General features: G+C 39.7%; 1 protein-coding gene across 1 annotated transcript; it reads right to left on the reverse strand.

The window, feature by feature from the left end:
- Positions 1-1,761: 1,761 nt before the first annotated feature.
- On the reverse strand, positions 1,762-18,719 carry nlk1 (nemo-like kinase, type 1). Its single transcript, XM_049561563.1, has 12 exons — positions 18,026-18,719; positions 16,578-16,992; positions 15,711-15,840; positions 15,567-15,622; positions 15,015-15,121; positions 13,304-13,389; positions 12,961-13,170; positions 11,695-11,796; positions 9,987-10,073; positions 9,663-9,861; positions 6,820-6,913; positions 1,762-6,205 (listed from the first exon to the last, which is right to left on the reverse strand). Exons 2-12 carry the CDS (start codon positions 16,883-16,885, stop codon positions 6,157-6,159), a joined length of 1,428 nt encoding a protein of 475 aa, XP_049417520.1. The 5' UTR covers positions 16,886-16,992; positions 18,026-18,719; the 3' UTR covers positions 1,762-6,156.
- Between the last annotated feature and the right edge of the window lie 619 nt (positions 18,720-19,338).

Below are 19,338 nucleotides of genomic sequence, written 5' to 3' on the forward strand. Positions count from 1 at the left end.
GAGTGAATTTTTTCACGGCAACTCATAATGTGGCTCAGTAGAGCGTTTGGCCCAGTGTGCCTGTATGCACCCCTGACAACATCTGGACATGCTCTTGATGAGTTAGTGGATGGTGTCCTGGGGATCTCCTCCCAGACCTGGATCAGGTCAGCACCTGGACAGTCTGTGGCGGTACTAGGTGATGTTGGATGCAGCGATACATATCATCCCATAGGTACTCAATTGGATTTAAGTCAGGGGGAACGAAAGGGCCAGTAAAAGGTCATCATTGCCTTCGCCATCCAGGAACTGCCTTCATACTCTGGCCACAAGAGGCTGAGCATTGTCCTGCACCAGGAGGAACCCAGGGCCCACTGCACCAGCGTAAGGTCTGATAATTGCTCTGAGGATCTCATCCTGGTACCTAACAGCAGTCAGGGTACTGTTGGCTATGACATGGAGGTCTGTGTGACCCTCCAAGGATATGCCTCCCCAGACCATCACTGACCCACCACCAAACAGGTCATGCTGGAGGACGTCACAGGCAGCATAACAGTCACCACAGCGTCTCTAGACTCTTTCATGCCTGTCACATGTGCTCAGTGTGAATCTGCTCTCATCTGTGAAGAAAAAAGGCCACCAATGGCAGACCTGCCAATTCTGGTGTTCTCAGGCAAATGCCAATCAAGCTGCACGTGCTGGGCTGTGAGCACATGTCCCACTAGAGGATGTCGGGCCCTCATGCCCCCCTCATGGAGTCTGTTTCTGACAGTTTGGTCAGCTGTATGCAGGACCATTCCCTCTTTGGAGGTTGTCTTGCTTTTGCCTCTCCATTGCACCTGTTGTCACTTTAATCTGTACCAAAGCAGGTAAAACTAATGCATAATAGCTTGAGCTTCCTAAATGGACACATCCCTATAGTTTAACTGACTTGGTGTTAGACTGTGACCATAAAGTGTTCCCTTATTTTTTTTTAAGCACTGTGCAATCTGAAGCTGGTGAAGGTCTGTTCATAAATCATTTCAGAGCCTATGGATGCATATGACTTTGTAAACTAAGATTACAAATCTTTTCAGCACATCTACAAACTGTTTTCACAGATTTTGAAAGCTTTATTTACAACCACATCCATTAAACTTCCATCCAAACATCTTTTCACAGACTTCTTATTGAACCTGTTTATACCTGGTATTATCATGTCTTGGGAGATCCGATCACAAGTGAACAGTGCTGAATCCAAGTCTCAATGACCACCAAGACGTATTGTGATCCAATCACTTCCACCACATTCAGAGTGTGGTTCACATTCTTTTAGCAGTGCGAACACTAATGTGTCCTGCGCTACAGTGAACAACGGCCTACTCAGCTGACGTTCTAGCTGACATCCTGAAGCCACAATACTCCAGGTGAATGGTCACTTAGTTCAACTTTTTCCTGTTAACACAATCTAAGTGTGCGTATAGAACTACAAAGCTCCTGCCAGTTTAAAAGAACAACACATTTGGTCTTTGCACCGATAATGATTTGTGTTTATTTGCATATAGAGCAGGGAAGTGAGATCCGATCACAAGTGCTCACCCCAGACGCATTTGGAGATGCTTTCTTAATGCCAGGTGTGAACAGACAGACATGGAACTGTCCACGTGTGATCGGATCACCAAAGACGCATGATGATATCGGGTATAAACAGGCTCACTGACCCTTACCTGGGCCAACTGACACATTCAGGTGAAGTTGTTACGAAAAAAAGTGACATGTAAACATTAGAGGATTATTATCCAGTGTCCATTTATTTATTTATCATTCACTACTTTAACTCTAAACATTTTTTTTAAGAAATTCAAGTATTTGTTGGGAACACAGGTCAAAAAAACAAACAAAACTTTTTTTTGCTAAAACGAAGACAAAACATCAGTTTCATATTTATAATAATAAAAACATCAAGTTTCTTTTCATAGAAGAAAAACGACTCTAATTTCTAAAGATGACCAGCCGTCTGTCTGTCTGTCTTTCAGCCTGCCTGTCTGTCTCACTCTGCTTTAATCATCTACAGACTAGAGCTGAATCAAAGACTCAAAATGCACTCGTCAGCTGATCTCTGAACAGTGTGCAGGGAGGTCATCTAGTTTAAAAACTGGTTCTCACCTGAAGGATCTCTACTCAACACAACAACAGAAATAAAGGAAATAAAGAAAAAGTCCAAAAGGGAAAAAGTTTTGATTCATTGTTCCCTAAATGAGTAAATCTGAGCTTCAAATGAACAAATCACTCCGTCAAATGACCCCTTGTTTTGATAAATTAATTTTGTGTTTTCTATTTGCTAATGTTATATTTGTATTTATATTACATTATATATAATTTATTCTTTTCAGTTATTTTTTCAACAAAAATCTGGAGTTCTATCTTCTGCAATTCATTTTCAGTAAACTGAATCACCTGACAAAATAATGTAATTTAAAGACGTCATTCGGGGAAACTGCAACAGGAAATTGTATTCTGACATTTCATAGAAACACCAAGATTTGTAAATCAACAAACTGTTCAAAGTTCATTTTTTAAACTCTTCTGCAAAGTTACAAGATGTGCAGACAGAACGTATCTGCCAAATTTTCACTTTTTTCTTACTTTCGTATTAACCGTAGCTTTAACATTTTTAATGTTATGTTTAGGTGTTCAGAACACTTTGGTTAGAGGTAGAGAAAGATGGCAGTCTCGGTATGATATTTAAAAAGTTTGAGACAGGATGTGTTTTCTTTTTAAATAAAACCACCATGTTTCCCCTTTGGCAACCTTTACACAAATCAGACATGGCTTTAAGGACAAAGATTGTAATTAAGCTTTAGATCCAAAGTGGGAGTGTTCAGGGAATAAGAGACACATTGTAAAGGAGAGAGCATTAATGTTAATTTCAGAGAACTAACTCAGCAGTTTGAGAACATGAAGATGTAATTTAAAGACAAATTATACTGATAACTCTTCACTAATAAGTTTATATCAGTAACTTTCTGTTGTATTATCAAAATGAAAAGTTGCTATTTCACAACACCAACTGAAAATAAACATATTAGTGCTGACATCACGCAGAGGTTTACTTGCTTTTTTTTCTTTCAAATGTTTTTAGGGAACAATTCTCAAAACAATCTCCCTACTGCTTTTGTAAAAATCTAATCAGATCACAACAAACAAAAACAAAACTTCTAATAAAAATCACTTCCTAAAGATGAATTAAATAAAAAAATTACCACAAAATGTACGTTTTCGTCATCGTCGACAAACTCAACCAATTGCACAGCATTCAAACCCAAATGCTCTCCATGGGATAATAAATATACACATGCAGATATACAAGTCAGCCTCAGTGATGAGCTGTTCACAGAGACTTGCTGTGTTCCTGTAGAAGAGGAGCTGAGGTTTCAGGTGTTAGAAAATCAGGAAACTGTGAGGGACCGACAAAGACGCTCCGGCGCCTGGAGGCTCAGGGGCCCCGCCTGCTGGAGGTACAGGACATGTACAAGACTCCTCACGACTAAAGAGCCACAGGAACTAAACCAGGAGGTTCCTTCGTTGTGTTCTCAGGAGCCTCAAATTAAATGAACCAAACGTGGATGAAAAAGCAAACAGTCTGGTCAGAGGTGAATTTTAGCATGGGACAAGACAAAGTGAGGTGAATTCTGGTGTGGCTGGCCGTCACCTGGTTGGCACCAGTTGACTGTCATTGCAAAAGTTCCTGAGGTCCTTAAAAAGGTTCCTGGAAAAGTTCCTGCAGTCAAAAAGGGACCAAACATCTTGGGAGCATCACCAGAAACCAGAGGATCATACTGATGGTTGTTCATGTTTCACAGATTTATCTACAAATGACAATACTCCTGAACTTTTTGTCAAAGCACAGACTTCAGTTTCAGTTCATTTCAGCTACATAAACTTTCACAAACTGAAAACTTTCTGCAGATGTTTGTGTTGTAGTTGGAGGTTTTGTCTTTCAGTCAGAACGATGACCAAAATGGTGCATCTTCAGTGAACTCAGTGCTGCCAGTGTGCTAAAGTCGGCACTTTTTCCTCAAAGGGGTTACTGGGTTTAAGTCAAAAATTCACTTCCAGTTTCTGAAATCTGAATAGTTTCTTGAAGTAAACTGAACATCTTTTGAGTTTTGGACTGCTGAACCAAACCATTAATTGACAACTAAAAGTTAAATTGTCTTATCGATCTGCAGCAAGTTTCACATCTTTGCATGTTCATGTCCACTGAACTAACACTTTCAGGATGATTTCCTAAGTTTGTAGTTTAAAGGGTTGAACATGTAAAAACCACCAGTATGTTCACTTTTGATTTCATTGCAACACGAGAGGAAGTGAACCCAATTAGATGGTAGACTTAGTCACCTGTGTGTTTGATGATAAAGTCAGTTTGTCGACACAGGACAGATATCCCTTCCAATATCATACATATCTTCTACTAAACATCTTACAGCGTAGAATCTGATATGGTACTTTACTGATAATCCAAACCAGGATCAATACTGGTGCTTCCTTATGTGGCTTTGTACAATACATAGTCTATTAACGGGACACCTGAGCCTGAAACTAAAACAGGAAGTAAAAACGACAAACTAAAAGAAACAAAAAGACAACAAAAACAGCAGCATTTCACCGACAACATCCTTCTCTCAAAAATCCTCACACTAATTCTGAGCTGCGGGGCGAGAGGCGAGGAGCGAGCACGAGGTAAAAGAAGAAGTAGTCACTGAATCTGGAGGAATGACATTAAAGGTGTGACGAGAGGGGTTCACTTTACAGATATGCACATATCAGTTCTTTTTCTCTTTTCAGGAGTTTGAGGTAACTGAGACACTTCAAACCAAAAAGGGTGGAGACACACATTCTTCAACAAACACTCAATAAATTAGAAATTAAAAAAAAGAAGAATAAAGAAAAAAAGAAAAAACATTGTTGCTTCCTGTTTGTCCTTCCACTGGTGGGACAAAAAGTCGAAGCAGAGGAGGGCTGCAGGGAATAAAACCCATGTGGTGTGTTAAAATAATACGTGTTGAGATGGGAAGAAGAAAAAAAAAATGAGCTGCCAAATTCATAGTTTTGGCATCTTTCTGCAGAACATCGTTTCAGATGACTTAAAGTCACACTTTCCTGTCATGACTTGAAAATAAAATAGTTTGCAATGAGATGGTCTGTTGACGTCAGTAAAACTGTGGGGAATGATTTCCTGTTTCTAGACTTGTATCCTGATTAAATTCTCTCCTGCTGAATGAGGCAGGTTTCTAAAGGTGGTGAAACAACACTGATCCAGGACCAGATGACTCAACGAGAGGAATAGAAACTAAAACAATAACAAAGCTAACTGTGTGTGTGGAGGAACACTGGGGAACTCTGTGGTTAAAACCTGCTACATCTGTTTAATTGCATTATTAACGCCGCATTGAGTTGCGGTGAAAACACAGTGAGTGATGTGTTCAAATGTAGTTAAAAAAATAATAATAAAAACAAGGAAAACCTTGGCGGTGTTTGGCGGTTCATGGTGTCATGTCATTTGGCGGGTCTTGTTTTGGGTATCTGATCTGATCATGTAGCAAGTGTCTGAAAATCCGGCTGGCAAGTGAACACACACGGAGTGTTCGGTCTCCCCCGGCATGTTTACCGCTTGTTTAAATTAAACCATATTGCACAGGGCTGGAATGACTTCAAAAAATTTGCTAAGCAACAATTCTACCAAACAATTAAAATCATTATTTCTTAATGTCTCTGCTAATATAGATGGAAAATCCAATCTAGTACCAAGTTCCTCTTTCTTATCCCTCCTCCAGCACTTCAGCAGCATTTTTTTTTTTTTTTTTTAAATTCAGCACCGGAAACGCCTCGAGCATCAGCTGTTTGGGTCGTTTAAAAAAGTGAAGCAGTAGTTTTCATATCTGGAAACTTAGTAGATTTATAGGAGGGAAAAAAATGATGAGGATTTTCAGGAGGAGCTCAGGTGGGTCGGCTGTTTCCCCCTCTTACGTTGGGAGTGTTGTTCCCCTCCACACCTCGCCAGGTGGGGAAAAAAACCAAAACAAAACAAAACAAAACAAAACAAAACAAGAAGAAAAAGACCCAAACTCTTCAGTATTTTCACGGCCAATAAATCCTTTCTCAAATGTCGCCCCTCATGAGAAAGAGGAGGACCGTTCATCTCTCCTCCTTCCTGGACACCTTGGAGGAGTGCCATGCAGTGGACCTGAAGACATAAAAATTCCTTTCAGACATGGAACATGTACCATTCATCCATCTGTTAGGTGATGGCGTGTTATACATTACTGTTCATTACAAATTTATTCTGAAAAGTAATGACGTTAAAGAAGTAAAGTCTTCTTTGTGCTCTCAGGCTGCATCAGTAAAGGATTTTAAAATGTACTTTGCCATCAAAATTGTCTGAGCAAATGCATAAAATGACAAGGCATTATGTTTAAACTCTCATTTATTGCTTATTCCCTCCCATTGTTTATGAAATGGAAGACCATGTCTGATAGGAAAAAACACATAAACAAAAATACTTGTGGTAATTTAAAATTAGGGACGACTAAGTTAAAATTACGAAGAACAATGTATATTCTTACTTTTATCATGTCCAACTTTTATGTATTTTTCATTCATTGATTACATAACAATGTGCATGTCCTGAAGATGATGCAAAGTGAACAGGGAAATGATTTGATTTGTTGATTTAGAGCTAACAGAAGCCGGTTAAACTAACTTTTTTCAACCGTACAGACTGACTATGATTTAATGGTTTCAAACAGAACTTGGAAACTACACATTTCATTATGAGCTCAGACTTTTCCTCTCCCTCACCTGATGAAGGTCTTGAAGGCAGCACTCTGAGGGTTGATGCACAGCGGCACTCGTTTGCCCTGCTGGTGCTCCGTGATGAAGCGATGGATTAACTCTGGCGTTGGGACACAAAAGAACATCAGCAGTCAGGATTTATACACACAGTAACTTAGAGACTATGTAAAAGTCAGGGTGGAAATCAGTGTTCATTTGTTAACAAAATTTTGACAATAAGTGTTCAATGATCTTTTATTTCATGACTAAACTGACATCGTATATGAAAAAAAAAAAACACTGACAAAAAATTACTGTGAAATCTCCATTCAGTATGCCCTGATGTGTAAAGTTGAGACGGAGGAGTTGGCTCTTTTAGGGCGGACAACCTGAGTTAGATCACAGTAGCCATTTCAAAACATTGTTTTTTTCCCCCTTTAAACCAATGGTGTTAGCCATTAGCTGGCTGTAGCTCCCTCACCTTATTGTTAAATTTAATGGAGCCAAGCTAGCTTACCGTATACAGTACAGGCCAAAAGTTTGGACACACCTTCTCATTCAATGCGTTTTCTTTATTTTCATGACTATTTACATTGTAGATTCTCACTGAAGGCATCAAAACTATGAATGAACACATGTAGAGTTATGTACTTAACAAAAAAAGGTGAAATAACTGAAAACATGTTTTATATTCTAGTTTCTTCAAAATAGCCACCCTTTGCTCTGATTACTGCTTTGCACACTCTTGGCATTCTCTCCATGAGCTTCAAGAGGTAGTCACCTGAAATGGTTTTCCAACAGTCTTGAAGGAGTTCCCAGAGGTGTTTAGCACTTGTTGGCCCCTTTGCCTTCACTCTGCGGTCCAGCTCACCCCAAACCATCTGGATTGGGTTCAGGTCCGGTGACTGTGGAGGCCAGGTCATCTGCCGCAGCACTCCATCACTCTCCTTCTTGGTCAAATAGCCCTCACACAGCCTGGAGGTGTGTTTGGGGTCATTGTCCTGTTGAAAAATAAATGATCGTCCAACTAAACGCAAACCGGATGGGATGGCATGTCGCTGCAGGATGCTGTGGTAGCCATGCTGGTTCAGTGTGCCTTCAATTTTGAATAAATCCCCAACAGTGTCACCAGCAAAACACCCCACACCATCACACCTCCTCCTCCATGCTTCACAGTGGGAACCAGGCATGTGGAATCCATCCGTTCACCTTTTCTGCGTCTCACAAAGACACGGCGGTTGGAACCAAAGATCTCAAATTTGGACTCATCAGACCAAAGCACAGATTTCCACTGGTCTAATGTCCATTCCTTGTGTTTCTTGGCCCAAACAAATCTCTTCTGCTTGTTGCCTCTCCTTAGCAGTGGTTTCCTAGCAGCTATTTGACCATGAAGGCCTGATTCGCGCAGTCTCCTCTTAACAGTTGTTCTAGAGATGGGTCTGCTGCTAGAACTCTGTGTGGCATTCATCTGGTCTCTGATCTGAGCTGCTGTTCACTTGCGATTTCTGAGGCTGGTGACTCGGATGAACTTATCCTCAGAAGCAGAGGTGACTCTTGGTCTTCCTTTCCTGGGTCGGTCCTCATGTGTGCCAGTTTCGTTGTAGCGCTTGATGGTTTTTGCGACTCCACTTTTGGACACGTTTAAAGTTTTTGCAATTTTCCGGACTGACTGACCTTCATTTCTTAAAGTAATGATGGCCACTCGTTTTTCTTTAGTTAGCTGATTGGTTCTTGCCATAATATGAATTTTAACAGTTGTCCAATAGGGCTGTCGGCTGTGTATTAACCTGACTTCTGCACAACACAACTGATGGTCCCAACCCCATTGATAAAGCAAGAAATTCCACTAATTAACCCTGATAAGGCACACCTGTGAAGTGGAAACCATTTCAGGTGACTACCTCTTGAAGCTCATGGAGAGAATGCCAAGAGTGTGCAAAGCAGTAATCAGAGCAAAGGGTGGCTATTTTGAAGAAACTAGAATATAAAACATGTTTTCAGTTATTTCAGCTTTTTTGTTAAGTACATAACTCCACATGTGTTCATTCATAGTTTTGATGCCTTCAGTGAGAATCTACAATGTAAATAGTCATGAAAATAAAGAAAACGCATTGAATGAGAAGGTGTGTCCAAACTTTTGGCCTGTACTGTACATCTACTCCTTCACATTTGTATACGTCTTCTGATCAGCCTTTACAGAGACCACTGATCAAAGTATTTTTAATTTATATCAGCCGATAATATCAAAGCAACCTTAAGTGAAACATGATGCCGAATTTAGCAAAAGACCTCAGTAATATTGGTGATATAAAGTAGCAGTAATATGAATAACTTTAGGCATTCATTTTTATATGAAAGACGTACGGTCAGTGAGTAACACATAAGCCCTTTTTACACAGAGATCCACAACAGGGCTTCTACTCAGTCCCTTCATTATGCCACCATTGCTTTTTATACAGATCCAAACCATGGCGGCATCATGCTGACCCAGTGTGTGATTTTGGATGCCAGCATCCCCAAATCAAGAGGGCATGACATGTAACACAACAGTGACGGCCTGTTGTGTGACATAGCACACATGTCAGCGGCACTTTCATAACAATAACGGCAATACATGGCAATCATAATGATTTACCGTCCCTGTTATATTTCAGCTAGAATCTATCCCTTCAGCAAAATCCATGATAGTGTCTGAAAATTATGAGTAAGCCGTTGACTAAAATAAAAATGTAAAATAAAAAGAGAGTAAAATGGGCTTTAAACCATCTACTTTTCTTCAGTAAGTGATTCAGACGAAAACTTACTTCATTAAATTCTTGTAAAAATTAACACTGGGGGAAATGTGGTTATATATACACACGGTGATGTACCTTTTCCCTGCCACACAGAAAGCAGACTGTTCTCGTAGCTGTGGCTGAACGGCCGTTCGGCGACCGGCTCAAAGTCTCTGGTGTAGACTCGCCCGCTGGGAACAGAGTAGCAGCACTGACACATGCAGGTGTGGTAACGCAGACGCCCTTCGTCCAGGTACGGGTGGGAGAGGGCGTCGCTGCCGGAAATACGTTTGGCCTGGAGAGAAAACAGACAGGGGTTAAAGAGAGATACCAACACATGACTTTCATTCCATCAGAGATAAACAATAACACAAACATCAGAACCAACAATCTCCTTCAGTGTGCATTGTCTGAACTCACCGGATCAAACACCAACATCCGACAGAGCAGGTGCACCGCCTCGTGTGTGGCTCCATCAGACAGCATGTAGAGCACTGACAGCGACGGCTGTAAACAATGATAAATAAACATTTCTTTCATCATTCTGCTGCTGAACTAGATAGTAAATTAAATTTGGGAGAATATGAGCTTAATAATCGATATCAGTAAATGACCTGAGTCATGACAGATATTTCATCTTCAATAAAATCAATAGTAAAAGTTTACAATTTAAAATTATTTGATCCCAGTGGTCAGATCATGTGAATTATCATCAATAGTGTAGATTTACTCAGCTTTCTACTTGTATTTTTTCTACTTGATGTGTAAATAAACAGTTTTTTTTCCATTCGGTGATTGACCTAAAAAAAGGTGGAGATATGTAGCAGACTGTCTGTCAGCTTGTTTTCAAGGTTTTCTGTTACCTGGTGGACAAAAATCAATAAAGCAGCCTGAAGCAGCCAGTTTGCCTGAAAATTGATTATACTGTAGCTATTTAAACGCTGTTATAGGCTTCACAAATCCATTATTATTTATGCTGTACTGACAGCATGCTACAAGCTTAATTACCTTACAGGTTATTTAATTTCTAAATGAAAAAGTAAGGAGTACGCCAGTGTGTCAGGGGGTCAGAGAGATGTTATAATTCATACTTCAAGTAAGTAGCAGTGAAACAAAAAGGCCCACCACTCTGACTCAGTCTGTTAAATTAACTCAAACATGATGGATTATTATTTCTGTACATTGAACATATTCTTTATTCAACTATTGCACTTTTCTCTCCTCATTTCAAAACAATGTAGACATATATTTTCAATGTTTTTATATGAGTTTTTCTATTGTACATGTTTCTATTTTAAATTAATAAATCTCAACATTTGCTGTCCTTTTTTATTTTCTGTATGTTTTCTGTTATTCACCAAAATACCAAGGCTACTTCCTTGTATGTGAAAATCTTCTTGGCAACAAATCGGATTCTGATTCATTAACATTATGATTGTGTTTGTCATTTCTATAATTGACACAGAGTCTTGCTGAATGCTAAGCACCAATTTTAAAATAATCTTTCATATCTAAAGCAACATGCTTATGCTTATCAAAAATAAGGAGTAAAAGTCAGTTGGCTCAAACTGTTATTTCAATGTGTCAGATACCGTCTTGCTTACTGCTGAAGTATTTACTTAAAACACTTCTGTGTGATGTTCATCATCACGTATATCATTACTATCATTATACCTGATGAAGGTCAGATGCACCAAAACACTGTAAATAAATATTTCAGCGGTAACGAGACAGCGTGCAGGAGTTCTTCTCATCGTTTTTTAAGATTGCACCTCCTCCGACGCATCTGTCAGACATTCAGGTGTGCAGAGCTTTATTCACGTGTCAGATACTAATTTAATCAACATTTCATATCTTGTGCTACTCAGCTCATTTTCACATTGGAGCTGCAGGCTGTCAACATTAATTAGCCTGCCACTCAGAACTGCTTCTGACCTCTCAGACACTTCATTTACTTGCAAATGTTGAAAGATAAACCTATTTTAGATAAAATTTAAAACCAGACCATCATTTCAACAACACTCAGTCTCCTCTGTGAAACATTTTTGGTGTAAAAAAAAAAAAAGAAAAAAAAAAGAGCTTTGTTGCTGTTGGAGATTCAGTGTGAGCGGACCACACAGTCACGTACCGGTTTGTGCGGCCCCCTCAGGATGTGGGCTCTGGCTCCTTCGCAGGCTGATGCCAGGGCCGACAGAGGAGGCGTTCCCAACAGGTCTGTGATCAGATCCAGCTGGAGGACAAGACAGGGAGGGAGGAGAAAATGTGCGTTAAAGAAAGAGCTGCACAATAATCCCACTAATTTGGATTGGTTTGGTAGAACATGCTGATTCATGTGTCAAGATGCAAACCTGCACATTCTAAAAATTATGGAGGATGCATCGTCCTGTAAGGTGCACTCTCCTCACATAATATAAATGAGCTATACATTCCCATTTTTCTTCGTTAATCACATTACTACTGTTACATTAGACTACTATTACATATTAATCCTCATAGCTGGAAGGCTTTAGGTTTACCATTCTCAAGCTGGAAAGTATGGAAAGTACAAGTAGTAAAAATTCAATCAATGTATCATGCAAAAATGGCCTAATTTGGGACTTTTTAATGCGAGGAATGCTGGTTTTGTCCATTTGATATAATTGTAAAGAGAATATTTTTGCATTTTACACTTGTTGGCAAAGACGGAAATATTTGAGTATTTTATAGTTTTGTTGCTAGATTGATTGGTTGAGTGTGAGTAAAGCGGTTAAGAAGGAGTGTGTCAGCCTTAAATTGCATTTGTGCGTGCTGCAGCAGGGATAAATTGTGACCATTAATTCTTTATATGCAACTCTCCAAAGCAAGTTGAAATGAGACTGCATAAATGCCTGAATCTAAATCATGATCTTTTAATGATTTATCATGCAGCTCTTCCAAAAGGTACACGGTATGAAAAAAAAATTAATAAGAGTATAACTGACTTTTCCTCCGTAGTGTTTTTTTCCCCCACTGCACCTACATTTAAGTAGCAGTAGGAACTGGTGAGAATCTTACAGGTAACTAAATCATAAAACACAATTATGGGCTGTATTATAAAGTGTTACCATCATTTCTTCTAGTGTTTTCAGGAGACATAATGAAACACTGGGAAACCCGAGCTAACAATCTAAACAGGACAACTTACGTAAAAAGAAAAACAAAACCTTCAGAGGGATGTGATTTAATGAAGCAAGAATCTACAATAAGCCCCACAGTGAAAGGAAAATGTAAACATTCCATGGTGGCACCGGAGTTGTTTTACTGAATCTTTTATTTATTGATGGTAAGGTTGCAGAGCATGGATGCCCTTTTTAAACACCCTGCTAACGATGACTCAGCAGGTACCGGTAAATAAACAGATGTCACCTCATCTCACCTGCTGAATGGGGCTCTGAGCCTGGAAGAGGATGCGGCGTCCCAGCAGCTCTGCGAAGATGCAGCCCACCGACCAGACGTCGATGGCAGAGCCGTAGTGTCGGCAGCCCATCAGCACCTCCGGCGCTCTGTAGTACTGTGTCACCACCTCCTGGGTCATGTGACGGGACGGGTCAGGCTCCTCCACCCGTGCCAAGCCAAAGTCACAAATCTAAACAGAGAAAATAAATCATGTTAATGCATCTGTTTGGGATCATGACTGAATCTTGTTCTTGGTCTGAGGAACACTCCATTCAACACTGATCCATGTTTTCAAAAGGCAGACAGACAAATCTGAGGTTTACCTTAAGCAGGCAGTTGCTGTTGACCAGCAGGTTTCCAGGCTTGATGTCCCTGTGCAGGATCCCAGCAGAATGCAGGTACTTCAAACCTGAGGCACAAAACGAAAACCATCAATAGTTTATTCTCATGTTACCCATACCGCATTACTGTCAAGCTCGCATTACTGCTTCCCACTTAAATGTTTTATCTTAAACGTAAAATATAGGTAATCTACATACACCTTTTCCTCTCGCTCATACCTGTCGTACAAACCAGCCCGTTTAGTTTAGAATCTATTTACATAAGACAGGAAGATGTCAGATTTAACTCTCATAAACACAGTTATCCAATAGCTCTTCAGAGTTTCTGTCTGCCAGATCAATGTTTCTTTAAAATTTAGAAAAAGACATTTTGGTGTCAGGTGCAACGTGGTAAATCACACTTTTGATGTAAAAATGTTTAACTCGATAAGGTGTGCCTGACATTAAAACACACTAGTGGTGACAAAAGCCGACTGTTGCGTCACTTCTCATCACTTGTGTCTTGGCCAAAAAGCTGCATTTGAACACACCAAAACGACTACAACCAACAGCCAGCTACCACCTACGTTCTACGCCTGTGTAAGTGGAAATAATTCTCTATACCAGCAGGTGGTGGTAGTCTGTATTCGGCATCAAAAGGGAAAATGAAAAACCGACAGGATGGATTTCAGATAATAGTTAGCACATTAACAACATAACCCAATATTTACTAAATATTAAACGTGCTAGTAAACACTAATAATTATAAAGTGTTTCTGCTAAAGAGCTTAATAGCTAAAAAACGGTACCTAACACAACAAGTTTGTTTTGATTGTTTTGTCTCCTCACTTCCGTTTCTCTTCTCATACACTGAGTTGAACTGCCAATCAGAGATATTTCTCTCTCATGCTGAATTTGCCATAAAACAGCTTACATGGGCTAACTAGTGGCAATGACACACAGCCAAAACTAGGGCAACAGATGACTCACGGTCCAATATTGACTGATGACTGTCCGTCAGCTTGGTGTGTCAGGGTCCCTTAGATGCAGCTTTTTAAATGTTTACTGTTAAAAAAAAACCCCGCTAATTTCTATGCTCCCATCGTAAACCCCTGCTAGACAATTAAAAAGATGATTTTAAAATATTAAAAAAAAAGTATGAGGAAAAACTAAGATTAAAAAAATAAAAACTAACCTTTTGGTCGGATGAACATCTTTATGGAATCATCATGCAATGCTGACTACATGAAACCATATGTGGAATATTGCTCATGGAGACAGCCTAAACAATTCCTCAAACTAATTATTTAATTGGTGCAAAATTAACCTGCAAATATTTTGTTAATGGACTGTTTCAGTCTTTCAACAAACAAAATTTCCATCGAAATTCTCTGGTTCAAGTTTTTCCAACATCAGTATCTCCTGATTTTCTTTATCCTGTGTGATAATAAATTAAATAAATTTGAGTTTTGGACAGACAGTCAGAAAAAAGCAGGCATTTAAATTTGACAATGTTACCTCAGGGAAAATGTGGGGGGCGTATTTTTCTAGGCAATTTTTCTGATATTTTACAGACCAAACAATTGATGGGGCAAGTTACTACAGACTAGTTACTACAAACACAGCTCATCTTCTTGTCTTTCAAGCTGAAAAAAGCTTCGTACTGCAGTTTAGCTAACACTCCACTTCTGCTGGACTGAAACTGTCCGCTCACCTCGGAGGATCTGATAGAGGAAGACCTTGATGTGGTCGGTGGTGAGAGGCTGAGGAGACACGATCACTTTGTGGAGGTCGCTCTGCATCAGTTCTGTTATCACGTAGCTGCGGGGTGGTTTGCTGTCAAGGCAAATAAAAGCTCACACACGGACTGACCTCCACCTACATGAACATGATGCATCTCTATCTGAGAACAGGTCTCATTTTTTTTTGGGTTGTTGAGCAAATGTCAATAAAACAAATATGAAAAGAAAATCATATCAACCACTCATACTAAATATTCACTGGTGGCCAGCCTCACGTCTGCAGTGATGGGCTGGATTTAGACCAGAGAGTGAGTGAGCGGGTGGCTAAATTAAGTGAATAAAAAAGGAGGACGTGATGGGGACAATTAAAAGAAGAGAAACTAGGACAGAAAGCATGGGAAAGAAAATGTATGATTAGTGAGATAGTGTGCTGGAAATGAAGGAGAATACATTCTATATGATGGTAATATTACACAAATGCAAGAGTGATTCTGACTTCTGATCAGCTGTTTGTTCAAGGATACATTTCCTCAAAGCAGTCGATTTGTGGAGGCTGCAAAATATCCAGAGCTGACAAAACCTGCAGACATAGAAAAAAACAAACATTTAGTCCATCTTTAATCCCATCTACAACAAACAACAAGTTTTTCCCTTTGTCTTGTTATTACATTGTCATGTTTGAAGAAGCAGAGCATCCTCAACTCTCTGAAGACCCTCTTACAAGAAACCAGGTTCTGGAAGACATTAGGCATCTTCTTCAAAGCCACCTTGCGACCGTCACGTGGATCAGTAACGGACCTGCAAGACATCGAGAATCATGGGTACTTTAGACGTTTAGCTAGTTTGATGATGTAGTTTTGCAGACTAAACTCTCCTGTGGTTTGACATACTGCCAGTATAACTGTAGCAGAGAATAAATCTGCAAACAAATCTAATAATTCATTGTGGTATTTTCATGTACAAATACCAAACATTTGCTGGTTTCACCTTAACAAATTTAAGGATTTACTGCTTTTCTTTGTCTTATATGAGTAATACCTGAATATTTATCAGGTTTTGGACTGTTGGTCTGACAAAACAAGCATTTTATAGATGTCATGTTGAGCTCTGGGAACATGCGAAGAAACTGTCATCATCCAGGTGGGTACCTGTTTCCAATTACACCTCTACAATGATAAAATCAACTTACAGAGGTTTTACATTTAGGTTATATCTGCGTGGTAAGGCCGATAAAAGTGTAGATTGATTTGAAAGGCTATACCAGGCAACAACAATGCAAAATTTGATTGAAATTAAGGCAGGCATGACGTTCACTGAGATGAATAAACTGTTTCAAGATAGTTTGAACTCTCTGTAGAAATAAAAGGACACAAATGGCTGCCTGGAAGACCTGGAACAACAACAACAACAACAACAACAACAACACAGAAATTCTTTAACACACTCGTATGCTTTAAAGTCATGGTCACCAGTAATGCGCATTATGCACATCTTAAACATTCAAAACAATGGTATGATCCTTAATTTATATTTACCAGACAACACCAAAAGCGCCATAACCAATGGGGCGGTCAGGCTCCATTTCTGCAGGGCTGGGCACCTCACTGGCCGGGTTGCTGTAGGGCTGAGGCACTGCTGCTCCGCCGCCGGTGCTCCCTCCAAGAGCTGTGGGGTGACGAGGGGTCCCAGCCGGGGCGGTGGGTCCAGTCAGGCACGGCGTAGCACTGAGGCCCGTGGAGGGGGCTCCGCAGGAGGAGTTGACACAGAAATACTTGTGGCCCAACTCAGAGCCCGGAAACAAGTCTCCACAGACGGTCTGCCGGCCTGCACCGTGAAATGCCATCCCTCCTCTCACCAAACCCCAGAAACAGTCCACTTTGTCTGCACCAAGCTGCTGCTGCTAGGCGCGGAGGAAACACGGCTCCTTACTCAGCATGATTACTTAGTTTCCTGTGTGAACATACAGGAAAGACAATCACTGATAGTTTGGACAGAAATTCAACTAAAAGTATTGTCCTGTGAAAGCTCAGGCTAGTTTGGGGACATACTTTAGCAGACTGGATCATGTGCTGACAGCTCTCCTATAGTATAACACACTGTAAGTGCAACTGTAGCAGTCATTTAAGTAGCAACTCAACTTGCTAATAGCTTGAGGTACAACTCCCAACACAAACACCAAATATTTGCTGGTTCTAGCTTCACAAATGTGAGGATCTGCTGCTCTCCTTTGTCTTATATGATAAACTGAATAAATTTGTGTTTTGGACTGATGGTCAAACTAAAGACCTGTGATGGACATTTGTTTTTAAAAAATATTATTGATAACAACATAAGTAAAGCCCTAAGACACAAAAAAATGTTAATATTCAAAACAGATTCTGTATCTTTTAACTACAAATCACAGTATTTTTTATTGCATTTCAAAGTGTTTGAGTATTGTGAGTTATTTTGGATCATCACCCAGGTTTACAGTCACACTAATTCACTGATAAAAATCAACTTACAGTGGTTTTACACTTATGTTTGTGTGGTAATGCAGTCTAAAGTTCATATTAATTTGAGGGAGTGTTCTTTAATATCAGGCAACAGTAATGCAAAATGTGATGCTCACTGTGATAATAACTTGTTTTGAGTATCTACAGAAAGAAAAGGAAACCAACGGCTGCCTGCCCTAGGGTGTAGAAAATTAAAATTTTATATGTTGTAATTTTTCACTACAAATCAAACACTTTCCATGACTGAACGTGATAATGTAACGACAGCGATGTAAACAAGCTAGATGAAGAATGTGTTAACACTGCAGACACACAGAGGATTTATTAAACGTTAGCTAACATGTACTAACAAACATATTAAAAGCATGAAACATGTCGGACAAAGCTCACATAAATTCGTGAAACATGGTCACGAACGTGGCCGAACAAAATCACTGAGTCACACACTTGAAATCAGCGAGCTCAGTTACCTTTTTGTTTGCTCTTACCTGGTTAGTTGGTGAAGCTGCTCGGTTAACTGAGCTAACAGGATCCGGCTAGTTAGCCAAGTTAGCTAACGATGGTCCAGCGACGACTCCAAAACATGGAAAAAAAATAAATGTTCCACTCGATGCTAGCCTCAGCCACACACGCTGCAGAGTAATCCTCACTAACAAAAGCATGTGCATTAACGTTATTGCCTTTCTGTTACTGATAACTGATATTTTAAAAAAATACCAAAACAGCTAGCTACCGTGCTAACCAGCTGTTCCTGCTCATAGGTTAACCCGATGATGACCCATATAACTATCATTGGTCGGGTACAGTGACCTACATATTATAAAAGGAAAACCTTTCCCTTACTAATATAATTTAATAAACGTAAGAACAAACGCTCTGTTAAATCAAAGATGGCATGGCACGGAAACTAATTTCATAGAGGCGAAAAAGACAGAGTTGGATGCGGGGGTCCGGAGCTCCAACCCCGGCTAGCCGACCAGCTAGCTGCAGCTAGCTTTAGACTGCTCGCTAGCTGGCCATCGCGTCGTAATATCCACCGATCAAGCGTCCCATAAAGGCAGTTTCTTGTGTTTTCTGAGTGAATACGTCTCATCCAGGAGGCCCTCAATGTTATTTTAAAGATTTCTGGCCGCTTTTACAGCGGCTAGCTGGCTAGCTAGTCAAGTAGGAGGAGCTAGTGAAGCCGGGTGGGGGAGGGTTGATGCTTTTCACCCTGCTGTAAACAATGCTAATGTTAATATAGCTTCAGACAGTGGTGGAGGAAGTATTCAGATCACTTAGTGAAGTAAAAGTACCACAGAGTAAATGAATAAATAAGTAAATAACATACTTTGTTACAAGTAAAAGTCCTGCAATAAAAATGTTACCTAAGTAAAGATATCCATATATAATCAAGAAAATGTATTCAAAAGTACAAAAATGTCCCCTTTCACTGTTTTAATATCATGCAATAATTTAAAAGCAGGATTTTACTGTTGTAGCTGGCTGAGGTGGAGCATTTTGAACAATTCCCTTATGATTATTTTCATTCTGGATTAATCTGCTAATTATTTTCTCCATACATAAATAATAATAATAATAAAGAAATTACACTAGTGCCATCACAGTCACCAACAGCCCAAAGTGAAACATTCACAGTATCTCTTTTGTCCAACCAACAGTTGAAACCTCAGCATTATTAAATTACAAGCAAAAGCAGCAAATCTTCACATTTGTGAAGCTGAGCCTTTAAATGTTTTTACATGCGAAATGACTTCAACATCAAAATAATGCCTAATATAATATATTATCTTAGTTGACT

The sequence above is a fragment of the Epinephelus fuscoguttatus genome, linkage group LG19 (genome assembly GCF_011397635.1).
Source record: "Epinephelus fuscoguttatus linkage group LG19, E.fuscoguttatus.final_Chr_v1".
Lineage (NCBI taxonomy): Eukaryota > Metazoa > Chordata > Actinopteri > Perciformes > Serranidae > Epinephelus > Epinephelus fuscoguttatus.

Excerpts from the sequence above, each read along its gene's own strand:
- nlk1 (XM_049561563.1), bottom strand. The coding sequence starts at position 16,885 with ATGGCATTTCACGGTGCAGGCCGGCAGACCGTCTGTGGAGACTTGTTT. Across the intron at positions 15,122-15,566 it reads ATCGACTGCTTTGAGGAAAT|CTACGTGATAACAGAACTGA; the intron begins GTATCCTTGAAC and ends ACCACCCCGCAG. Across the intron at positions 11,797-12,960 it reads CTCAGAGCCCCATTCAGCAG|CTGGATCTGATCACAGACCT; the intron begins GTGAGATGAGGT and ends CTTGTCCTCCAG.